This window comes from Hippoglossus hippoglossus, chromosome 9, assembly GCF_009819705.1.
Source record: "Hippoglossus hippoglossus isolate fHipHip1 chromosome 9, fHipHip1.pri, whole genome shotgun sequence".
Lineage (NCBI taxonomy): Eukaryota > Metazoa > Chordata > Actinopteri > Pleuronectiformes > Pleuronectidae > Hippoglossus > Hippoglossus hippoglossus.
The window spans coordinates 21,492,025-21,513,467 of NC_047159.1; the positions used below are offsets into that span (position 1 = coordinate 21,492,025).

The 21,443-nt window shown below is 40.1% G+C and overlaps 4 protein-coding genes across 11 annotated transcripts; 2 read left to right on the top strand and 2 right to left on the bottom strand.

Annotated features, from left to right (window-relative positions):
- The first annotated feature begins 3,618 nt into the window (after window positions 1-3,618).
- hnf1a (HNF1 homeobox a) lies at window positions 3,619-9,920 on the top strand. 7 transcript variants are annotated; one of them, XR_004615025.1, is made up of 11 exons: window positions 3,619-4,322; window positions 5,325-5,524; window positions 5,682-5,859; window positions 6,967-7,166; window positions 7,320-7,462; window positions 7,561-7,702; window positions 7,792-7,977; window positions 8,056-8,171; window positions 8,286-8,370; window positions 8,710-8,834; window positions 9,452-9,920. XR_004615025.1 is itself a non-coding variant. In XM_034596404.1 (11 exons), exons 2-11 carry the CDS (start codon window positions 4,093-4,095, stop codon window positions 9,496-9,498), a joined length of 1,614 nt encoding a protein of 537 aa, XP_034452295.1. In that variant the 5' UTR covers window positions 3,619-4,007; window positions 4,087-4,092; the 3' UTR covers window positions 9,499-9,920. The 7 variants fall into 7 exon arrangements, 5 of the variants coding, with proteins under 5 accessions (XP_034452295.1, XP_034452296.1, XP_034452294.1 ...); XR_004615024.1 differs by having other exon boundaries at window positions 9,365-9,479; XM_034596404.1 differs by lacking the exon at window positions 8,710-8,834 and having other exon boundaries at window positions 3,619-4,007; window positions 4,087-4,322; window positions 9,365-9,920.
- On the bottom strand, window positions 9,738-12,619 carry c9h12orf43 (chromosome 9 C12orf43 homolog). 2 transcript variants are annotated; one of them, XM_034596409.1, is made up of 6 exons: window positions 12,437-12,619; window positions 11,921-11,948; window positions 10,828-10,926; window positions 10,652-10,725; window positions 10,470-10,557; window positions 9,738-10,360 (listed from the first exon to the last, which is right to left on the bottom strand). In XM_034596409.1, exons 1-6 carry the CDS (start codon window positions 12,555-12,557, stop codon window positions 10,000-10,002), a joined length of 771 nt encoding a protein of 256 aa, XP_034452300.1. In that variant the 5' UTR covers window positions 12,558-12,619; the 3' UTR covers window positions 9,738-9,999. The 2 variants fall into 2 exon arrangements, with proteins under 2 accessions (XP_034452300.1, XP_034452301.1); XM_034596410.1 differs by lacking the exon at window positions 11,921-11,948 and having other exon boundaries at window positions 12,437-12,611.
- Window positions 12,620-12,710: 91 nt separating this feature from the next.
- On the bottom strand, window positions 12,711-18,200 carry unc119.1 (unc-119 homolog 1). Its single transcript, XM_034595235.1, has 5 exons — window positions 17,881-18,200; window positions 16,504-16,617; window positions 15,732-15,840; window positions 15,445-15,617; window positions 12,711-15,331 (listed from the first exon to the last, which is right to left on the bottom strand). The coding sequence occupies exons 1-5, from the start codon at window positions 18,113-18,115 to the stop codon at window positions 15,219-15,221; spliced, it is 744 nt and encodes a 247-aa protein (XP_034451126.1). The 5' UTR covers window positions 18,116-18,200; the 3' UTR covers window positions 12,711-15,218.
- Window positions 18,201-18,339: 139 nt separating this feature from the next.
- Window positions 18,340-20,851, top strand: pop5 (POP5 homolog, ribonuclease P/MRP subunit). Its single transcript, XM_034595236.1, has 5 exons — window positions 18,340-18,662; window positions 18,736-18,878; window positions 19,620-19,769; window positions 19,863-19,946; window positions 20,172-20,851. Exons 1-5 carry the CDS (start codon window positions 18,643-18,645, stop codon window positions 20,276-20,278), a joined length of 504 nt encoding a protein of 167 aa, XP_034451127.1. The 5' UTR covers window positions 18,340-18,642; the 3' UTR covers window positions 20,279-20,851.
- Window positions 20,852-21,443: the final 592 nt, after the last annotated feature.

Below are 21,443 nucleotides of genomic sequence, written 5' to 3' on the forward strand. Positions count from 1 at the left end.
GCTGTTGTATAAATGTGTTGACGTCACGGTGCAATGGTCAAGTCACAAAGTGAATCAGTTTCACAACTACAGGCCAACAGTCGGAGTTGGGAAATAAGTTATCAATCATCACCTCCAGCCTGTTTAAATAGGTAGACATGGACACAATGTTTCTCCTTTAAAGTCATACAACTCATTTATACTGCAATACTGTACGGTGCTTGAATTACAATACAATTTACAAAATGGTGAGTTACATTTCCAGACGTCAGTTATATTACCTAATCTCCTAAAACTACCTATCCTCTGATAGTCATTGAAGTCAATGGAGTGTTTATTTGTACGAGTCCTCATTTGCAGCTGTAGATATCACCAGAGATACCACAATGCATCTGTGTGTCATTGTACATCTTCCATAATGCAAACGGGCTTGTGCAACGTGGTATAGCAGGAGGTTTGGGTGCTGTGTTCTCATTCATTGCTGGGGTTTAAGTATTTAATTAGTACCAAAGCCAGCTCCGGCTAATCTTCTCAACACTGACTCAACATGTGACCTGGTAGCCAATGTTAAGGCCAATCAATAGCCTCAGCGACTCAAACAAAGACAATGACGGCTTTGACTTACCGGCATAAAACACATTCTGTCACACTCAGGAGTTTGTTGCAAAGTTTGGGGGCTCAAGGCCCGAGTTTGGAAGGTGTTTTTTGTGCATGCTTACACTGAAACATATAACATCAAGCAAAGAATAGTGCTGGTTATGTCCCTATATTTATATTTCAGGGCAACATGACAAGCTAACACGGGATGCACGTACACAGGTTTAGATTTGCGATTGTCCTCTCTAACGCAATTCATCCTCACTGGGTGCTGAAGCCAATGTCCTGCCTGCACACAGGCCTATCCTCTATCCTCTGCAGATGAGCAGATGAAGCTCTGGAAGTGGGACAGGGGCTATTTGGACAAGAATTAAGGGGTGTGTTAAATTTCTGCATGCATGATCAATGGGGTTGAATGGCGGCGTTGGGGACGGGAAGGGTGGTGGTGTGGGGAACACGAGGCTGAGGCAGAGACACAGAGAGAGAGAGAGAGAGCTGGTGGTGAGACTATACGCACAGAGGCGGCCAGCAATGGCTCACTAATGAGAGATGGACAGTGTGGATTGTGTGTCATTACCAATCAACATAGCTTTGAGTTCTCTGTAGAGGGAAAATGGAGGCTCTAATGTGTGCTGCATGTGGTCCTTTTTGATAAACCCAGCTTGTGTGGCGGAGCATTAGTCACAGCGGTATCTGAGCCGCTGGAAATCCACACACACTGCCCTCTGTCTGTTTGCTGAGGAGTGTCCTCTGAATAGTACAATGGGACTTAATTACAGGTCAGTGGCATGTCTCAGGAAGATAGAGGGAGCTCTGTTACCCTTCCAAATACAGTATAATGCCATCTTCCCAAGGGTGGGGTGGGGTAACACCAGCTCCACACAAAAAGGTGCGGATAGGCTGAACCTGAGAACGGGATAAGGTGATCCAGGCAGAGAAAGCGAGCGTTTTCAGAGAGTGAAGATAAAGAACTACATTAACTCTCAAAGGTTTTTCTCCCCTTTCAGTTTGCCCTCTTTTCTTCCCAGTCCACTTCCAACTCATCATTCCTGCCAACTTTCTCTGACAGAAAAAAAGACAGTGGATTAAAGACAAAAAAAAATCTTGAATTAGGAAATAAAAAAAATAGACTGACATGGAAAAGTAGGAAAATGCTGAGTTACAGCTGAGTTTAAACATGCCGGCAGTCAGCTTATATTATAACAGTCACTCACATCAATTTCACAACATGAACAATATTTTGGCCTGATCCTTAACTTTGTATCCGAAAAGGACAGATGTTTTAATGGAGATGAGTGGCAGCAAAGATAACAAAGTGAGATAAACAGTTAAAATATCAACAAGTGAGCCAATGGAGTGTAAAATAATAAGGTAACAGATATAACAACAGGTTCGATCAGGGGTTCTCACAGTGGGGTCCAGGGACCCCTAAAGGCCCCCGATTCACTATAATTTTATCGATAAGTAACACACTGAATGGATGACTATCTTGGTCCTGAATTTCATACATGTTCTGAAATAAAATATCTAAAACCAAAAATCTAGTTAAGATGGTCTAGTTAAGATGCTTTACAAGGGAAATAAATGACAACGATACGCATACAATTTCATATTCAAACACAAAAGGAGAATATATAGTTAATAATGAAAACGAAGGTCAAGTCCTACATACAAGTTACCAGTGGTGGAAATTAACTAGGCAACTTTTACTCAAGTATTGTACAGAAACAGGAACTGTACGCTATGTGATACTTCTACTCCACAATAGGTAAATAATGCACTTTTTACGCCACTTCATTTATTTGACAGATATAGTTAATATTAAGATTATACAAACACTTATATAATATAATTCATTGTTAATGTGAAACCAGTGATTAACTCCTTTATCCTTATAATATTAGAATACACCAGTGTCTGGTTTGGGTCCTATGTAACATTTCTGCTGCCCTTTGCAGTTTCACTAAAGAGACATTTCCCCTGTAAACTTTTTTATTTTTTTATTTCACATGGTTTCATTTTAACCAAAGAGCTGAAACTCACAAAAGCTCCCTTTCTGTCATGAATACTGTGGACACAAAAATAGGCTGGACTTTGTGCAATCTGCACAAAAGCAATAGTTCGGCATTACCCCAAATGGTGAAATGCAATGTTAAAGTAAAGAACAAACGCCAACTTTCTTAAGACCAATCACTACTAATCAATACTACTATGCCTTTCATGGTAGAGAAGAATACTTTCCTAGGTTTTTAGGAGCTTTGCCTCTTTTTGCTCTGGCTAATTTCATAAAAAAATGTACCTGTAAGTTTTTCTTTAAACTCACCAAAAAATATACACTGATTTGTCACAATCAATAAGGCAATCCTTATGTTGATTGGTTGCTCTAAACATTAAAGAAGTCTAAATTAACTCCACATGCTTAACAAATAAAATGCACATTTCACAATCATTTTCAGTTATAGCATTCTAATAATGTTAAATTTAATAATCTAGTTTTAGTTTTGCAGCCTTATGCAGATTTTCTTGATACTTTTCTCAATACTTTATTTTTTACCATCGGGCATACAGGCATTTATGAACACAGGCAAAAAAAAATTCTGAAGAAATTCAAGAGAGGACTTGAAAAGTTGTCATCTCTATCTCTTCTCTTCTTCTCTCTTCACAGTGTGTGCAGGCCACAACCTGAACTCTGCTCCCCCAGTGGGCTGCTCTCATGTGTCGATGGCACAACAGCACTCTCAAGTGGCTCATACTGCACAACAGGTCATGCTGTGGTTGCGTTCAGTTAATCTAAGGATAAGTCTGTTCAATTTATCATGTTAAACTTTGGCCTATAGACATTTTTAATTCCCTGCTTCAAAATTAAAGTGTGGAATATCCATAATTCAAATTTGAGACTAAAAAGATTTTTTCTGTGTTTCCCAAAAGTCAGCTCCTGTGTGAAAACAGAATATCTCTACATATAAATGTACCTCACAACTTCTCTGTTATGTTTTCATAACTTGTCCTTTGTGGCTGCTTTGAGAGGTGATCTGGTTTCCTCCGCAGCTCTGTTGGCAGCGTTAACATCTCCTCACTTTTATTTATTGTTTTTTTAAACTGTACTTTGGTCACTGTTGGGGACTGACAAGAGTGGGGACAAAGTTCACAGGGCGCATGTAAGGAGGAGGGGGTGAAGAGGAGGAAGGTTAAAAAAAAAAAAAGAAAAAAAGAAAATTGACCTTTGAAAGCAAAACAGCAGGTGTAGATCTAAAACCAGGCAGCTCAGGACACATCGGGAGGAAATTCAACACAGAGGAAAATGAAAGTTTAAATTCTGTGGAGCTGAAGTGGGACTACGGCTATAATGAGACCCAACGCTGGCTGGCCGGCCGTCCTTTGAGCGTGGTAGTGCACATGACAGCAGTGTTTGTTTGCGAAGCAGTAGCGAGGTAAGGCATCAGACGAATGGAGGGAGAGGAGACGGCCAGGGCAGCCATGCCGAGGCCGAGCTGTCTGACCTCTCTTCAGGAGCAGATGATCTGGGCCCTGCTGGAATCCGGACTGTCCCGGGACGTCCTGGTCCAAGCCCTGGGGGAACTGGAGCAGGACAGGACAAGTGCTGGTGCTGAAAAGGGAGAGAGGGGGGACGGCGAGAGCTCAGAGGAGGGAGAAATGGATTTCCCACCGCCTATATTCCGAGAGCTGGAGAAGCTTTCCCCAGAGGAGGCGGCCAAACTGAGGGTTGAAGTCGACCAGCTCCTGCAGTAAGTAGATCCCAGCACTTCTCTGGTGGCTCCATGACAACAGCCAAATTGCCTTAATCTCTCACCTACTGCTGTTCTCACACAGCAATTTGTCTGTGCCTCCCAATACGACATGATTAGTTAAATTTGAAAATGCCTCAGCTCACCATCACCCCTTTTTTTTTCACCTCCTGCACCATCACAACTAAGCATGTGAGAGTTGAAACAACAGTTTACCTGTCAACCCCTCTTTTTTCTTCTAAAGCTCTTTTCTCTCTTTACCAATTCCTCCCACCTTCTCCTGCTTCTCTGTCCCTCTCTCTGCAACCTGGCTTCTGAGGCGAATTTAAAGAGGGTTCCTCCTATGCTAGTTACTAATTACCCACCCCCATCATTATTCTCCGGACATTTCTTAATAAATAAGTTACATGCATAGGTGAAGATTAATGGAGGAGGGCTGGTCACGAGAGTTCATGTTTACACAACGCACAAGTGATATTTCTACATTCAGTTCTAAGACCTGATTTATAATATTTGGAATGTACGGATTGGATAAGAGATGTAAATGTTTTACAAAGTAATAAAATGCTATTTTGCTTCTAAAATACCAAAAATATATATCTGAGATGAATTTAAATCAGTTAAAGTTTGGGATTTTGGCTGTTTTGTGTATTTTCACTGCTCCTGACTTGACAGTTAGAAAGCGTCAAATGAGGCTTTATAAACCTTTTACATGTTTTTCCCCTCCAGTGATCTAAAAGGCCTGGACTTTGTCCCTGTGTGCTTTCCCTTATCTCTCTCTGTCAATAAGCCTCCCCATACTTCCGTCTCAGTGGCCATGCTTTGTGTCAAATGTAAAAAAGAAAAGCTGTACCTGCTAAGCACTTTTCTAGAAGGGATTTAATTGTTACAAACACCAAGAAATATTGGGGGAAAGATAAAGGGATATGCTTCATTCAAATAATTTAAATTCTATGAGGATATAGGAGGCAAATGCACTCAAAAAAGGTCTTTCTCTAATAGGGAGGACCCCTGGCATGTTGCAAAAATAGTGAAAAGCTACATGCAGCAGCACAATCTCCCTCAGAGAGAGGTGGTGGAGTCCACGGGGCTCAACCAGTCCCACCTCTCCCAGCACCTCAACAAGGGCACGCCCATGAAGAACCAGAAGAGAGCGTCTCTGTACAGCTGGTACGTCAAGAAGCAGGGCGAGATCAGCCAGCGTGAGTACTGAAGCAGATGTGGAGCTGCAGAGACCCAAGTTTCTGCTTTCAACCACTGATCACATTTCACACACGCACACATTTTCACACACTCATCAAATATCAGTCCTCTAGGAGACTGAGGCCAAAAGAAAAACACAGTACCATTTTCTTCCAGAATTTACCAATGCCAAGCATGGCATCGCATCGGCGGATGAGCAAGAGGAGGTGAGGAAAGGACGGAGGAACAGGTTCAAGTGGGGTCCAGCGTCCCTGCAGATCCTTTTCCATGCCTACGAACGACAGAAGAACCCCAGCAAGGAGGAGAGAGAGGGGTTGGTGGAGGAGTGTAACAGGTGATATATAGTGAAGACAACACTTCCGTTTTTTACATCCTTAAAAACTGAAATGCCCCTAGCCCTGATGCCCCTGGTACCTGATCTCATGCATCTTGCATTTCTCAATAGCAATAAATACTCATGACTAAATCAGCAAAAGTTTAAGTTATGGGGGGAAAAGAGTTTGCAGTGGAAAAAAACAAATGGCATTATATCTTTTCTGAAGAAATGCTGTTAAAATCTGCTTGGTACCATACACTGTATATTAAAGGTTTGATATATGTAACATCACCTCTTCCCAATGGAGAGCCACCCACTTCAAACCAGCCAGGAGAGCTCCAACAAATGAAACAAATACAGAAATCGAAAGCTGATGTGACTTTAGGAGAAAGAAAAGGTGGTAATGCCATAAAAAATTAAAAAGGTGATTGAAAAATAGGTTGTTGTCATCTGTAACATATAAAAAATAGTGGTGGATCGTGATAGTGGTGGCAGCTGATCATGGACTATGATTACAACAAGATTGCTTGATATACCTACTCACATATTCCACCATTACTGGCAATAACTCTTCCAAGTCAATTGTCATTGCTGCTCAATTCATCTCTATCTGACATTTTCTTATGTATAATTACTAACATTGACAGACCTTTCCATTATGCTACAAACTGTTTCTTCTAATCAATGTTTTAGATATTGTAATTTTGTTGATGTGTTCAGCTACACACGTAACCAATTTCAACATTAGATGTTGAAATTAGTCTTTGGTCTTTTTCATTCAACTATCATAACTATGATTGAACATTATATGATTCAAAATGGCTAACCCTGTTACATATGTGGAGACTGGCTGGAGTCATTATTATTAGAAAGTACCTCAATAGAAAAACTTACTGTCTGGACTAGTTTAGTTTAGTTAATTTAGTTATTTTTACCCCAAATCTGACGACAAAAATGTACAAAAAACATTTGTGTTCCTGGTAGGTTTGTATGGTGCAAATGCTGACACCTACAGTATGTTAAGCAACCGTAGGTTCATACTCATTGTGGTTTGCAAAGAATCTCTCTTATTTTGTCAAATTCTGATGAGCTAAAGTCTCAGTCTGTATGTTCCTCCTCTCTCAGGGCAGAGTGTATCCAGAGAGGAGTGTCCCCCTCTCAGCTTGCTGGATTGGGCTCCAACCTGGTTACTGAAGTTCGGGTGTACAACTGGTTTGCAAACCGCCGAAAAGAGGAGGCCTTCCGTCACAAACTGGCCCTCGACACGCCTTTCACCAACCAATCTGCCTCATCCTCTAACCTCAACCTTTCAAGCCCGGACCATGGTAATACCCTAACACACTTCAGACAAGCACAAACAGGTTAAAAGGACAAAGTGAAATTCAGGAGAATGAGGGTTCTGTTACGCAAAGTTGGATTTCCCATGGTCAGCTCTCTGGATGTTGTCTTCTTAGGGACTGACTTAATTTGTTTTCCAGGTGTGAAATACAGCCAGCAAATCCTGTGTGACACTATGAGCTCAGCCAGAGGTAGCGGAGGAGAGAGAGTGGGACGTCTAGTGATCAGCCCTGTCCAACTGGAGCCCAGCCACACACTCCTCGAGACCCATAACCACAAGCCTGTGAGAGAATGTGAAGTGGTTCCTGTCCACATTAGTTTATGGTGTATAGTACCTGTGTGTGCTGCTGTCATGATGATCAAGTTGTCCTCTTGTCTTAGGTGTCCAGCAGTGGCCCACTGCCGCCAGTAAGCACTCTGACCTCCCTCCACAGTCTGTCTTCCTCCTCTGCTTCTTCCCAGAGCCTCATCATGGCCTCACTGCCCAGCGTCATGAGCCTGGGGGAGTCCTCACTCCTCATCGGTAACATTTGCTCACAGTCTCATTTCTGTCCTACGTAAGAAAATAAAGAAAAAAATCTGAGAACCATGTTTTCACATGTTGATTCACAGGTTTAGCCTCCACGCAGCCTCAGACCGTACCCATCATAAACAATGTGGGGGGTGGTTTCACAACGCTTCAGCCCATCTCATTCCAGCAGCAGCTTCACGCCTCTTCACAGCTGCCAATATCACACCTTCAGAGCCACATGGGTGCCAGTCCGTTCATGGCCACCATGACGCAGCTGCCCTGTCACAGTAAGGCTACAGCAATGCAATGAGATGAGTTAAACATGTTAGGTGACTGCGGAGTTATTAATCTGTACCACATTTCAGTGTACAGCAAGTTGGATTCACCACAGTACCACTCGTCCAGTCTGCTGTCACAAACCATGGTCATCACTGACGGCAGCAGCCTGGGGAATCTGACCAGCCTCTCCACTGTCAGACCGGTAACTGCTCTGCTTTGGATTTTAGAAGAAAGGGTTCATAGCAATATTTTGTATTAAATGATTTGGTAAAATGTGCTTAGTTTTCACGTTTTCATTCATTCATGTTTTGTTTAGATTCTGACAGCGGATCCTGAGGAACAGACGGACCCGAATTTACAGGAAGAGTCTCTGCACCTGCAGCCTCACACACCTGTGCCAGGTATGCAGCTGTAAATAAGGGTGTATTCCCCGACATCTACATCCTAATACAACATGTTTGGATTGACTACTAATTATGTAAATATTAGCGAGCTATCCTACCTAGTGTGAATGACTTTTTGACCATTCCAACACTACATTTATCATTAATATATTTTTTTAATGGATAAAATGACAATGGAATAGACGAATTTGAGATGTTGTGATGTTCTGCAATAATGTGTTAACACCTAAGATTTTAAAGCAACATTTTGGGAAAACATTTGTTTTCTTGTCCTAAGTTAGATGAAAGAATTAATATCACTCTCGTTTCTACTCATCTAATATGACTCGGTGGCAGCAGACGGGTTGCTTGGATTCTTTAGCTGTCTGACAACCTCAGGATGACAGCAACAATCCAAGGAGTCACAACTTCTGGTCAAGAAATAATCTGAAACTACAAAAAAGCTTGCACATCCAAACTTGGTAAACACTAGGTGCTGGAAAGAAGTGACAATCCCCGTGTTCAAGCTCCCACAAACGTATTTATTTTACCTCCTAGTTAAGTAATGTGTCAGGCCCAGGCCCTTCTTCAAGTGTGACCTACTAGAAATAATCAGAGAAATAACATGGTTTTAAAATTTTGGTGTGTACAAATAAAAAAAAATTGTTGTAGTTGGTGGATTTTTTAAAAATCTTCAATCAGGGTCAGGATAGTTGCCTCCCTGTTTCCAGTCTTACAGAGAATATCCCCAGGCTCCACCAATGAATGAGTAGTATTGATTTTCTCATCTTACTCATCAAGAAAACAAAGTATTTATGCGACTTAATTCTCTGCCCAGGCTGCCAACATCTGGTTTTATCTATTGGTAGAAAACGGTTGTTAGGTGCTGTATTAATGTCCACACAGCTTTTAGTACTCTTTTCATTTATGAAGTACTAGAAGGAAACATTCAAAACTAATTTTGCCAAAAGCTTTGCTGTCCAAATAAACCTAGTTTTCAATGTTTCGTCAGCTGCATCTTCCCAGAGCTTGGAGCTGTATCCTGCGTCTCAGACGACAGACAGTCACCAGTCTCACCTCCTCTCACCTTCACCAACAGATATCAGCTCCTACATCCCTACACAAATGGTCTCTACAGCACAGTAGCAGTGCTCGGATAATGCAGGGCCTCCTCACTATTAGAGGGACTGATGGTGTTTTGTGATGAGCAGCTACCTCTGGGGTACGTCTCCAGAGAAACCTGGAGTCGGGGGCTGAGGAGGACGATTCAGCTTTGATGTTTCAAAGACTCTCTGACTCGACTGTAAAATGAACAAGGATCCACATTAGAGAAGATTTAATACAAGAGACAATCAACAGCAAAATGTATTTTTATCAATTTTTTGTATTATTCAGAAATGGACAATTTTATTCAGAAACTTGTAATCCACACTTTACCCACATTATTATTATTTTTTTATCTCACTGCCTTGAAATGTGTTTTCACACTTTAATGAGTCTCTTACATGACAAATTGTGGTAATTTCCAGTATAACCATGGCAATAATATTAAAATATTTTGAATTATATCTCATCATCCAATTAAGAATATGGCAGAATGGAACATAGACAAACATCCTAGAACAGTAAAGGTCATTCAGTAGAAATTCAGTTTGAAGTTTCTTCCATTTCGTTTCCTTCTCTCTTCTTTTTCCTCTTCCGTTTAACTTTGACTTGTGTGTGTTCCTGTTCTGAGTTCCCATGCTCATTGTTGCTGTGAGCATTTACCGGAGAACTTGCAGTGTCCACCTGTGCACTTTCCTCCTGATCCTGTTTCCTCTTTTTCTTTTTCTTTTTCTTAACAACATGGCCCTCTTCTCCCTCTGCCACCTTTTTCTTTATTATTCCTGAGCAGGGAGGCTCCGTTGAGGGAGGTGAACACGTCGAGGGCAGTTTCAAAGAGGGAAAGAGATCTTTGAGCGACACAGCTGCCTCTCTCAGCCTTGTTTCCATCTCACTGTCGCTGTCACTATGAAGGACAGAGAATTCATCTTAATACATTTACAGGTATAAAAAAATATATATAACATTACATTTCTACATTTATGATGAAAATAAAAAGTATAGTGAATAAGAACCTTGAGCTAGGAACTGGCCGACGCCTCACTGGAGCTGGAGGCTCCTCAGCTGTCTGCCCTGGGATGGATGTAGAAAACAAACGAAATCCTGAAAGAAAATAATCCTGATTAGCCCTGCTTCAAAAGAAGACTGCATAAAACTCATAAAAGCAGTAAAGGTTTAAAAGCAAGAGAAAGGTAACCTTCATCATCGGCATCATCACAGTTTGCTGATTCCACACAGGATGAAGATTTGGTTTGCGTTTCTGAAATAGAACTTACAACATACATAGAACAAAAGAGGTGAGAAAGCATGTGCAACCTTAACTCACATTAAAAAAAGCTCACTTTCACATGTGAAACTTTTTAGAAAAGTTACCTGTCAAGAAGATGTCCCAACTTTTTTGCAACGTGCGTTCGGAACCCTTGGCTAACCTGGAGCTCGTTGCCATCGTGTTCATGTTCAGCGACGACAACACTGTTGCACAGCAAGACAACATTAAAAACTACTCCCACTTATTATTAATTCAGCCATTTCACCATTACGTTTCACTGCGGCTGCTTCAACCTGCATGATAATGAAAATCTTCTGCACAGATGTTTGATGAAAGGTGGTTGAATTTCTAACCTGTGTTTACGTTGGTGAATAAAATGATTTACTCAAGGAGCCTCAGCTGTCCTTACTGGAATGAATATATGAATTTATCACAACACAGATCTGTTGAGAGAAGATCCTTGGTTCAACGTGCATGCGAACAGTCAAGCCAAAAAACTTGGAAGTACAAAAGAAACCTCAGTATTATACCATACGGGAGGGAACAGATAACAAGTCCTTATTAGTAGAAGTCATAACAAGATGGTTATTATTTTCTTGAGACTGTTCAGGCCAGAGACAGGATGGCGACTCCTAGCGCTAAACGTGTAACATCCTAATCAAAAGTATAAATGTTTCTCATACACAATATTAAAGATATTAAAATATGCACAATTCGCTAATTCCCTGACACAGCATATGAATCATATTTAGATTTATAATACTGCAATGATAAAGATACATGTAACCATGTCTATAAGGATGCTAATTAAGAAGGCCACCAATAATGAGTGGGGACACAGAACCTACATTAGATGCATCTACATCAAACCTACAGATCGGGCCAGCCAACTCAGTATCCTCTTTATACACTCTTATAAAAAAGCATTTTTATAACATGGTTGAAGCTATTTTTATTATTTTTGCCTTATTTAATTATTATATTACTTTTAATCTTTTAATTTGTTGGTTTCATTGCTTTATTTCATCCATTGTCAATCATTTGTAATTGCACTGCATGTATTTTCTGTTCTTATGTGTGTGAACACTTTGAAAAGTGCACAATAAATTTGTTAAGTTTATTATAAGTTTACAACTGTTACACTACTGCTTTATGTAGACTGGCTATTGCTTGAGTGGTTACAGGAAACAGACATACCGTTTAGACTGCTTCACATTGTTGTCCTCTGAAAATACACAGGGAAAAAAACAAGTAAACGACAGCAAATTAACTGTAAATAATGATGTACTAGTACTGTGGTGATATACTAGTACTATGATGATATACTAGTACTGTGGTGATATACTAGTACTATGATGATATACTAGTACTGTGGTGATATACTAGTACTGTGGTGATATACTAGTACTATGATGATATACTAGTACTGTGGTGATATACTAGTACTGTGGTGATATACTAGTACTGTGGTGATATACTAGTACACTGTTCAGGTAGACGAGCTCGTTCAGTGTTAAGCTACAGCTTCGGTGCGGTTAGAGAAAGACCATGTGTATCTTTATGCATGTCATGTAACATTAGCTCAACTTAAAGTGCTCAGCTAGCACATCTGTACATGGAGGAGAAGTGTGATTGTGGGTGAACGTCACCATCGCGACAGGGGCTTGTGACGTCTCTCACGCAAACAAACAAACAAACAAACACAACGTTCACCTTTCTCCTGCACAACTCGTGTCTCCCACACGGCCTCCTGGCATCTTCTCAGCGCCTCGTCGTCGCTGCTGCTGCTGGACTCGTTTGACACGCCGACCATCTTTTTAACCGAGGCCGCCATGTTCAGGACGCATGTGCTGCCGCTGTCGTCTGTTTTGAGCCGAGGATTCTGGGAAATGTGGTCCACTCGTCGAAGACAGCGATAGGCTCATTTCTCGTGTGTTTATTCGTCGCCGGCTTCGTCTGAACAAGCAGCAATCAAAGTAAAATAAAGTAAGTCTAAGTAGGTTTATTAGCATCCTCATTGTAATTACAGAGGGATTCAAAGATGATGAAAAACCTTGTGCAAAATATCATCATTCCATGAACAGTAAAAAAACAGCAATGGGTTAATGTTTGTTTAAAATGTTCAGCTTGCTACAATTACATGGAAATACACATTCATTCAAACATTGTTTAGTGTCCTGAACAGGCAGCATTCTCAGATTACCTGCTTTGATTCAATTGTGATGCCAGCTGGAAGACAGAGAAGCTCCCAAAATCCCTGATAATCTGCTCATAAAGAGCACTGGGTTTCAAAGTGAACAGGACATTTTTATTCGATTTTTATCAGAATAAATCTGATATGTCTACGTATCATTTGTCAAAGCAGCCAATATAAAAAGAGGAATCTGTGCAATGGGGGACAGATCCACAACTTCTTGTGTCATTCATGTAGTGACTCAGTCATGTTTGTGAGGATAAACACATGGTAGAACAGTGAGTTGCTGCGACACGGTACATTTAGTTTTAATAGGGTAATTAAGCGTATTGGGTGAGAGAAGCATTGTGGTGTTTTCCTCACATCTGGATCAAGCACAAGGTTTTCAACCATTTAAAAAAACACCTGGATGATGATGAACATTTGGCTACAAGGCAACTGGATGTGGTATTACAGTGTACGGTGAAAGGAAGCCCAGATCATTTATGTGGTACAATTTTCAGACTGTTCGGATGCTTTTGCATGAGTTGACTGATTAACTACAGAATACGTAAGCCCTTTGTTACAAATTCTGACCATTCACAATTTTTTTTGAATTATTTCCAGCCTTTAAGGTAGCTGCTGATTTCCATTCATTTTTGTACAATATGAAAATCAGAGAAACTGAGCCCTCTAATCACTAATCTGAGATATTTAGACTGAAAATTATGTTGCAAACTGGGACCATTTTCAAACTCTTCATTGTTGGTGTGTGCAATGGGTTATGGACATCTGACTTGACAGTTCACTGCAAAACAGCCACTTTTAGTGCATCAACTCCTCTCTGCAGGGGTCGACGACAAATAAGCATCTAGGGCAGGATTTATCGCAGGGCTGCTGTGAAAAGTTGCACCATATTGTACAAGTGAACTTAATAGATTGGAAACTTATATGAAAAAGATATATTTTTGGGTGCCAGGTAGCTCACTTCACCTTTTCAGTCCTCTACAACAGGCGATGGTTCAATTCCAACTTGCACTCCTTAGCTGTGAGTCACCCCCCTTTCACGCTCAATCTGTACTATCAAATAAAGGCAAAAATTCCCATATATATATATATATCTTAGTAAGTGTGCAAAAAAAACACCAGTATAGTCCTTTACACAAGGCTTCCATGAATAGAAAAAGAGACAGGCCAGGTTCTACACCTACTCCATTACCTCATTAAAAGTAAATCAACTACCATGTTATTGCTCTCTGTTCCGTCATGTAGTGTGCTAGTGTGTATTTCATTGGTAGACTGAGAACCTGAGAGCACAGCAGACATTTACCACACCTGTGTCTAAACTCAGCTCCAACAGAGTGGGATTCACAGTGCTGTTGTGCTGAAGAAAACAGGAAAGCTGACTTCAGGGGATTAAATAACCTTGCGCAGACTAAATAGTTTTAGGCATGGAAGGCGTTTAAAGCAGAATGTGTCAAGTCCAGTAACTCTGATTCTCCTGCTTTCTTATCCTATTTGTATATCACAGAGTTTGACAGAACACCAGATTTAAAGTCGACAGCAAAACGCAGAATGACAGCAGAAATTATGAAACTGAGCACATCTTGTTGTTGAGTTATATGATTTTCTCCTAAATAAAGAGATTGGTCAGCCAAACAATGTATCATATAAAATGGACACCAAGCTTAAATATCTGACACAAAGAGTCCCAATGAGTCACAACTGATAATATATTTAGGAGAAATGAGCCTTAATGTCAACTAGTGCTACATGATCATCTATAACTAACAATACTGTAAATCATCTAGTTAATTCTGATTTATACACGTAGGAAACAACTATCATCTGTAAAATGTAGCTCAAATAAACCTCAGTTGATAGCATCTATGTATTTAACTAAATTAAATAACAACTAACACAGTCTACAGGCTTGGTCATGAGAGATCTGTGACTCAAAAGTGTCCCCTTCCAGCAGAGACAGCGAGAAACTTAAGGCAGAAGTGTTCAAGCAGTAACATGAAACTCGTATGAGAAACCCAAAGACAGAACAAAAAGACTTCAGTCAGATTTAACAGAGAAATATTTAACAGAACATTCCTCAGAGTCCAAGAAACTGAGCTCTGTGAGGTACAGATGAACGGATCCATGATTTCATAACAAGGCAGATGTGGTCGGTTGAATTTAAAGTTGTCGTCACGTGTGTAGGAATGTAGATAAAGGAGAGAATACTTCTGTCCACCGAAAAGAAGCTTTTGGATGGTTGTAATCCAAGAACTCAATCTCCTGGGAGGTATTGCATACATTTTATCCCTTCTTGTATTACAGACCACCGTTGTAGGCATAATCTGCCTTGTTGTGCATGATGAGTTTATTGTCCACAAAGTAGAAACTGTCTGATCTGGTCTCATAAGGGTGCTCCACCATTTGGCGAACTAAAGGAGGTGAAGAACAAACAAAACAAGTATTAATATATGTGAATTATTGTGGGAAATATAATCCGATAGAAATAATAAAAATGTGGCTGAAAATACAGAGTAGAACTCACTGAGGTCGTCTGGAAGCTGTGGAAACTCATAAATGTGTTCGCATGTGTTGCGGCTGTTTGGAATGCAAAAGCCGAAGTCAAAGTCAAAGTTCTTGAGGAGGCGCCCCTGGAAGTAATGCCTCTCAATCATACGAAAGCTGTTTATTGGCCGGTCACCCACTGTGAACTCAACACTGCAATTAGGAAACAGAAACAAGAAAGGCAATAATTGCAATTGACTGATTAGAGACTTACAAGACAAAAGGCTGATTATTATACTCTCAGCGTGTTATGGTCCATTTACTTACGTTGCACCAACAGTGCGCAGTTTTAGGAAGGCTGGTGTAAACTGGTATCTGACAAAACGCCCTGCACTGGTGTCAATATCTGCACTCTCCTCGTCACTCTCCATTGGACCTAAAACAGAAACACGTTTATTTGACTGGAACATAATATTGACAGGATAGGCAAATATAACAAAATGCATATAGCTACACATAATCATATTGTTTACTAGATCCATATTGTGTTATCTGTCACATGTAACTGATCAATATGAAACTCTTTCCAATACGTTTTTAAATCATCATTCACCAGGTCAGAAGGAACAATGTCAAATGAATCAGATATTGAGGAAACATAGAGGTTTCCTAATTCTTATTTAAAAACATCTGAATACAGTATATGTTCACACTGCTAGAAAAAGCATTTTTTTCCACTTGTGGTTGATTAGTGTTATACACAGCATCCCAATCTATATAAGCCTCTTAAAATTGGTCATCTTGTCAAAGGTCAGCTTTACAATGATAACACAGATGAAATTGCATAGTTACTGAGCAATGAGACTGCAAGGAAATGCGAACAGGTAATAACTAACTTTGCAGAACTTTGTCACGAAAACGTGGCATGTCGCATGATGTAAACCTCTCTGATAAATGGAATACTTTGTGAGCTTTATAATTGTTGCATACATTTGAAAATAGAAAAAATTGACTCTTATTTTTACATTTCATTTGAGTCTGTCCTACATTTTAGGAATCTTATGCTTGGTGTAGTTGCAAAAGTTAATACATCACTTACCACTGTTAGGAGGCTTGGCAATCTCAAAGAGGACTGTCCCCGTCTCCAGATCTCTGATTTTGAACCGAGTAAAGTCAACGTTGTAGATATTATCTTCAGGTTTGCAAAGATAGTCTGGAATGTGGAATAAAAGAGTTTAAGTTAAGAAAAACACAAACATATATAGAGGGTGACCCCATTATCTGACATCAGGCAACTACCTATATAGCAATCAGTCCAATTTTACTGAAAATAAGTATTTTGTAATGAGATTTGCTAGTAAATGTATATATGCATCCTAACTTAAAGGACTGAGATACCACTTGATTAGCAACCAAGGCTCTAGTATCTGTATTCTGGCTCCTGTGAGTTGCATCAGTCATCAGTAATACAACAGCACAGGCTCACAGCTTTTCAACATAGTGTTGCATGAGAGAAGGGAAGTAATGACATTGTTGTCTGGTGCACAAAAATGTCAAAAACAAAGAGTTAATGTTAAGCGTCAGCTGCAACTGTGGTGGGCAGGGTGTCTGATGACAGACCCTGGGGTTTGAGTCAGAGGATTCAAGCAGGGCAGTTACTAGTCAGTTGGCACTTAGAGAGGGGTTGTGTAAAAGTCTCCTTTTTAATTATCTAAAGTGGCAATAATCGATTCCTTTATATTACAATGGATCAAATACCTCTGTCTGCCCTGGCTGCTGATCAAAAGCCGTTTTCAGAGATGAACTCTTGATGTGTTCTAAGTGTCTGGCACCGCTTTTTTCCCTAAGATATTCGTTCTCTTTACTTTTTTTATTTTCAGTTTTGCATCTATCGCGTGTCAGAAAAGTGATCTACCAAGCGGATCAATCACAGATCTTGCACTCTTAAAGCAGCCTAGTTTGTAGAGTTAAATGCCTGATTGAAAGCAGCAATAATTAATCCAGATGTTTCCTTTAAAAATGGCTGGAGATCAAAAAATAGCATGACATTAAGTAAGATACGTTTGTCAAATGGAAAGCTACACCTCTATCTTTTAGAGTTTAATGGGAAAAAAATATGTTGGTATTGTGTTTTGAGCTGATTGGCTCGCCAAAGAAAACACATTAATGTAGGTCAGGGGGCCCTTGACAATATTCATTCTGGGTGGCCCAAATTCCTAGGTGCGCCCCTGGGAACAACCTATTCTTTGGTAAGCGCCAAATAATGAGAAAGCCCAACTCACAACACGGACATACACGTAGAGTGATGTACTGAACTTATGTAACATCACTCACTCGATCCATAACAACGAGAGGACTCAGTCAGCTGGTGTGAACGTTTGTCGCTTAGCTACATTAGCATTGGGTAAATGAATGATGCTCGTGGAGCGGTGCTGTTTTTAACCGGGTTTAATTGAACCGAGTAAACGCAACTCACCCTCCGTGACAGCTCGCAGACCCAGGACATGATCCGGGGAAATATCTGTCCCCAGAGCCCGGAGCTCATCCTCGGTGACCACAGGCCACTTATCCGTTTGACTGCGCCTCGACTTCAGCTTTTTCAGCATTCCTCCGCCGGTCCTTCGCTCCCTGTGGGTCGCCTCCGAGCTGCTGTCCGTGTCCGCCGGTCCCTTGCTGAGTGTCTGTGCCGGTTTGTTTCGGGAACCGTTCATGCCCGACACCGTCCCGCTGATGAGAAGAGTTGTTGTGCTCTGCTAATTTCTGGTAGCGACTTAACAAACTGCGGGTGTAATTTCAAGATGGCGTAAAGCGTGTAGGGGAGACGGAAAAGCGAGACCGTGATTGGCTGAGAACGATGGAGGTTGTCATAGTTACAGAGGGGGTGTGAATGGTTTGAAGTACAGGCCCTCCCGCTTCTTCTTCACCCGGGCGTGTTGTGTTAGTCTTCTGTCGTCTGTAGGTTTAAAACAAGGCCCTGCGCCAAATAAAAATCAGATCATTTATTTGTTTGGTACAAGCTCTCATCTTCCATCCTTCCTTTTTGGAATCATGTAAACATTAGATGTTTAGCCTTTAACAAGTCAGTTTTGATGACTGGCTGCAAATTCGTGCTGCACGGTGCATCGAATCAAAGGCTTCAGGCTTCGCCATGAATGTCCAGTGTGTGGCGCCATACTCGCTCCGGGTGGCAGATTACTTTTGTTGACGGAAGTTCCCACGGAAGAAGAGAGGAGCAGCGATGGTGCGGGTGAAGAGGAGGTAAACATGTGCCCATCGTGTGTGATTGAACGCGGTCACAGATCAGTTTTGACTGCTCTACTTCTGTCGACAGGTATTTACTGTGTGAAGTCAACGTGTCGAAGCGGAGCCACCTGTTGCAGCTGGATGACCGAGCTGTGGCGGCGGCTGTGCGGGCAGCAGTGGCCCGCACACACGGAGACTATGGAGCAGCTCATTGCCTCGTCGGCTTCTCTGGTAAGCAGCGGCGAATTTAAAGCATTTAAATGCTTGAAAGAAGTCTTGCTTTAAAATCATAATCTAAAACTATCCCACAGTCTGCATTTAGGGGACTTATCTGACCATCCAGTTAAAAGTAGCCCTCAGGTTTACAATCAGACAATTTGGCACAAGTATCAAAACAACAGTTATTATTATCACAATTTTACTATTTGTACATAACTTAATTATCATTACTGCAGCAATAGTGTGAAACAACATTTCTATGTTGTCAATAGATATTTCTCTGTGAAATGTTGTGAAGTAGGAGAGTAGCATCTTTCAGTGAATGTCCACCGCTGCTTTTAGAACAAATTACTGGTACTTTAGTGTGGAAGTATGTTAAATCCTACACTAGATGTGAATGATTATAATAATAATACCAAATTTAATGTCATGAGTTACAAGGTACTTCACAAAATAGTTAGCAAATCATAGAAAAGCCAGATCATACTCAGAAATGTAATGAAACAATACAGATAAAATAACTACCATAAAAGAACAATATTAAAACAATAAAATAAATAAATAATAATATACAAAAATGAGTGAATATGATATGATAATAATAAGGATTGCCGCAGCCCCTAATCTCTTAGGTGATGATACTGTCTTTGATTTTAAAAAATGAATTGCCAGGTGCACACTCCTTTCAGGATATTGGAGTATTTACTAATCTCTCTGTGTTCTCTGAATTGTTTTTTTTTCTTTACTTTTTAGTGAAATATCTGAACGCTCATACTGGAATGGTATTTCTACGTTTCCCCAAAAAGTGTTACAAGCTCCTCTGGTCTGCATTGCCTTTTATAACAAGTATTGAAGTTCGTGGCCAGAACATTCCATGTTTTCTAAACTGTGTGCATGTGGGAGGTAAAAAAATAACATCAAGACACATTTTATTATGAGTTAGATATAACTTTAACAATCCTAAATATTAATTGAACATTGTTTTGTTTTTTTCAGGAACAATTAGGACATGTCAGAAGTTTCTGATCCGATACAACACCCAACAGCTCCACAGAATGCTCCCTAAATGTAAAGATGAAGGTAAGATATTGATATAATTATTTATACCGGAATGAATCTGCACTTAGAGTCTATAGTCCATTTACTTGTTTTGGTTGTTGAATGTGAGTCTTGCATAATGGAGTTTAGCATTTTAAATTGTCATAGCAGCTTTTAGTTTACTGGAAACCACATTACACCCCAGAATACAATGCTGTCAAAGTCAACCACCATTTAACTGGTTCCTCCTCCTTTTTCCATTTACAGAGGAAAAACAACAGGTTCGTGAAGCAATTCTTCAATGCTCCCTACCAGGAGGAAAGAAGGAGGCATTTGAAGACAAGTTAGAGAGTGACGAAGATGAAGAAGAGTGACATCACAGCATTCAGTCAAAGATGGCAGCTATGTAGTTCTTCCTAGATGACTGGCTCTGAATATTTTTATACAGAACTAACAGGAGGGAAGAAATGCAACTGTGGAAACATGGTTTACTGCTGCTCTTCAGTGAGTTTTTACCTAATGAAAACTGACTGTCTTCAACAGAGGAACACGTTAAGTTATGTTTGTCACATAGAAAATGTGGGTTTGCAGGTTGGCTGATGGTCGGCATGAATATCATTTCACAGCAAGGTCTTATTTAATGCTACGTCAATACTATTACATTTTTGTTTTAAAACAAAAATGATCAACATCCACACACTAGCGTTTTAACTAAGTTTAAAACAAAACGTTGTAGTGTGAATGTAGCCTAATGCTGACACTGAATTTGCATCTATTTATTTTGGATAAGGCTAACTTTAAATTATTAGATTTGCATCGCAAAATAAGACCATGATGGAATTCTGAAGAAACTATTTAGAAGACACTTTTTAGGGTTCAATGAATTTGTTTTGTATTTTTTACTGTATTTTGTTTAAAAAAAAAAAAAAATCATAACATTGTTGGTATACAGTTTGTAAACATTTTAGGAAAGATGCACAGATGAATACATGTTGCTGATATTAGCAGATATTGCATTACCTTTCATAGTAATGGCATGATTGTAAATATTTCCAGTAAACTAATTTAACAACCTTAAAACCTTAACACTGACCCTAGTTTGTACCATAGACTGTATATAAATTGTATTTATAGTTAGTTCATTTATAGTCAATTCATTTTCAGTCTTGTCAATAGCAAACAAAGGTTCAGAGATGTATTGCTTAGGCATGTGCATGCACAGTGGAGGTATGACACATAAATGATCTGCCTCAGATTTGGAAAATGTTTGTCATTTGCTGGCCATAAAGAAGAGTTTAAAACCACAACCTTCTCTCAGGAGCTAAAATGAGTCTTTAAACGTAAAAATGAATATCGTGATGATCATCGATTAGATTATTTTTAAATGTTTAATTATTTATGGCCATATCGTCCTCCACTAGCTTGCACCCACACAGCTGAAAAGGCTACTAATCTAGTTGTTTTGTGTACAGTCTATGCTACTAATACTACATTTCCCGAAATGCATAGCAGGCCCTCATCACATAAACAGATCTGCAG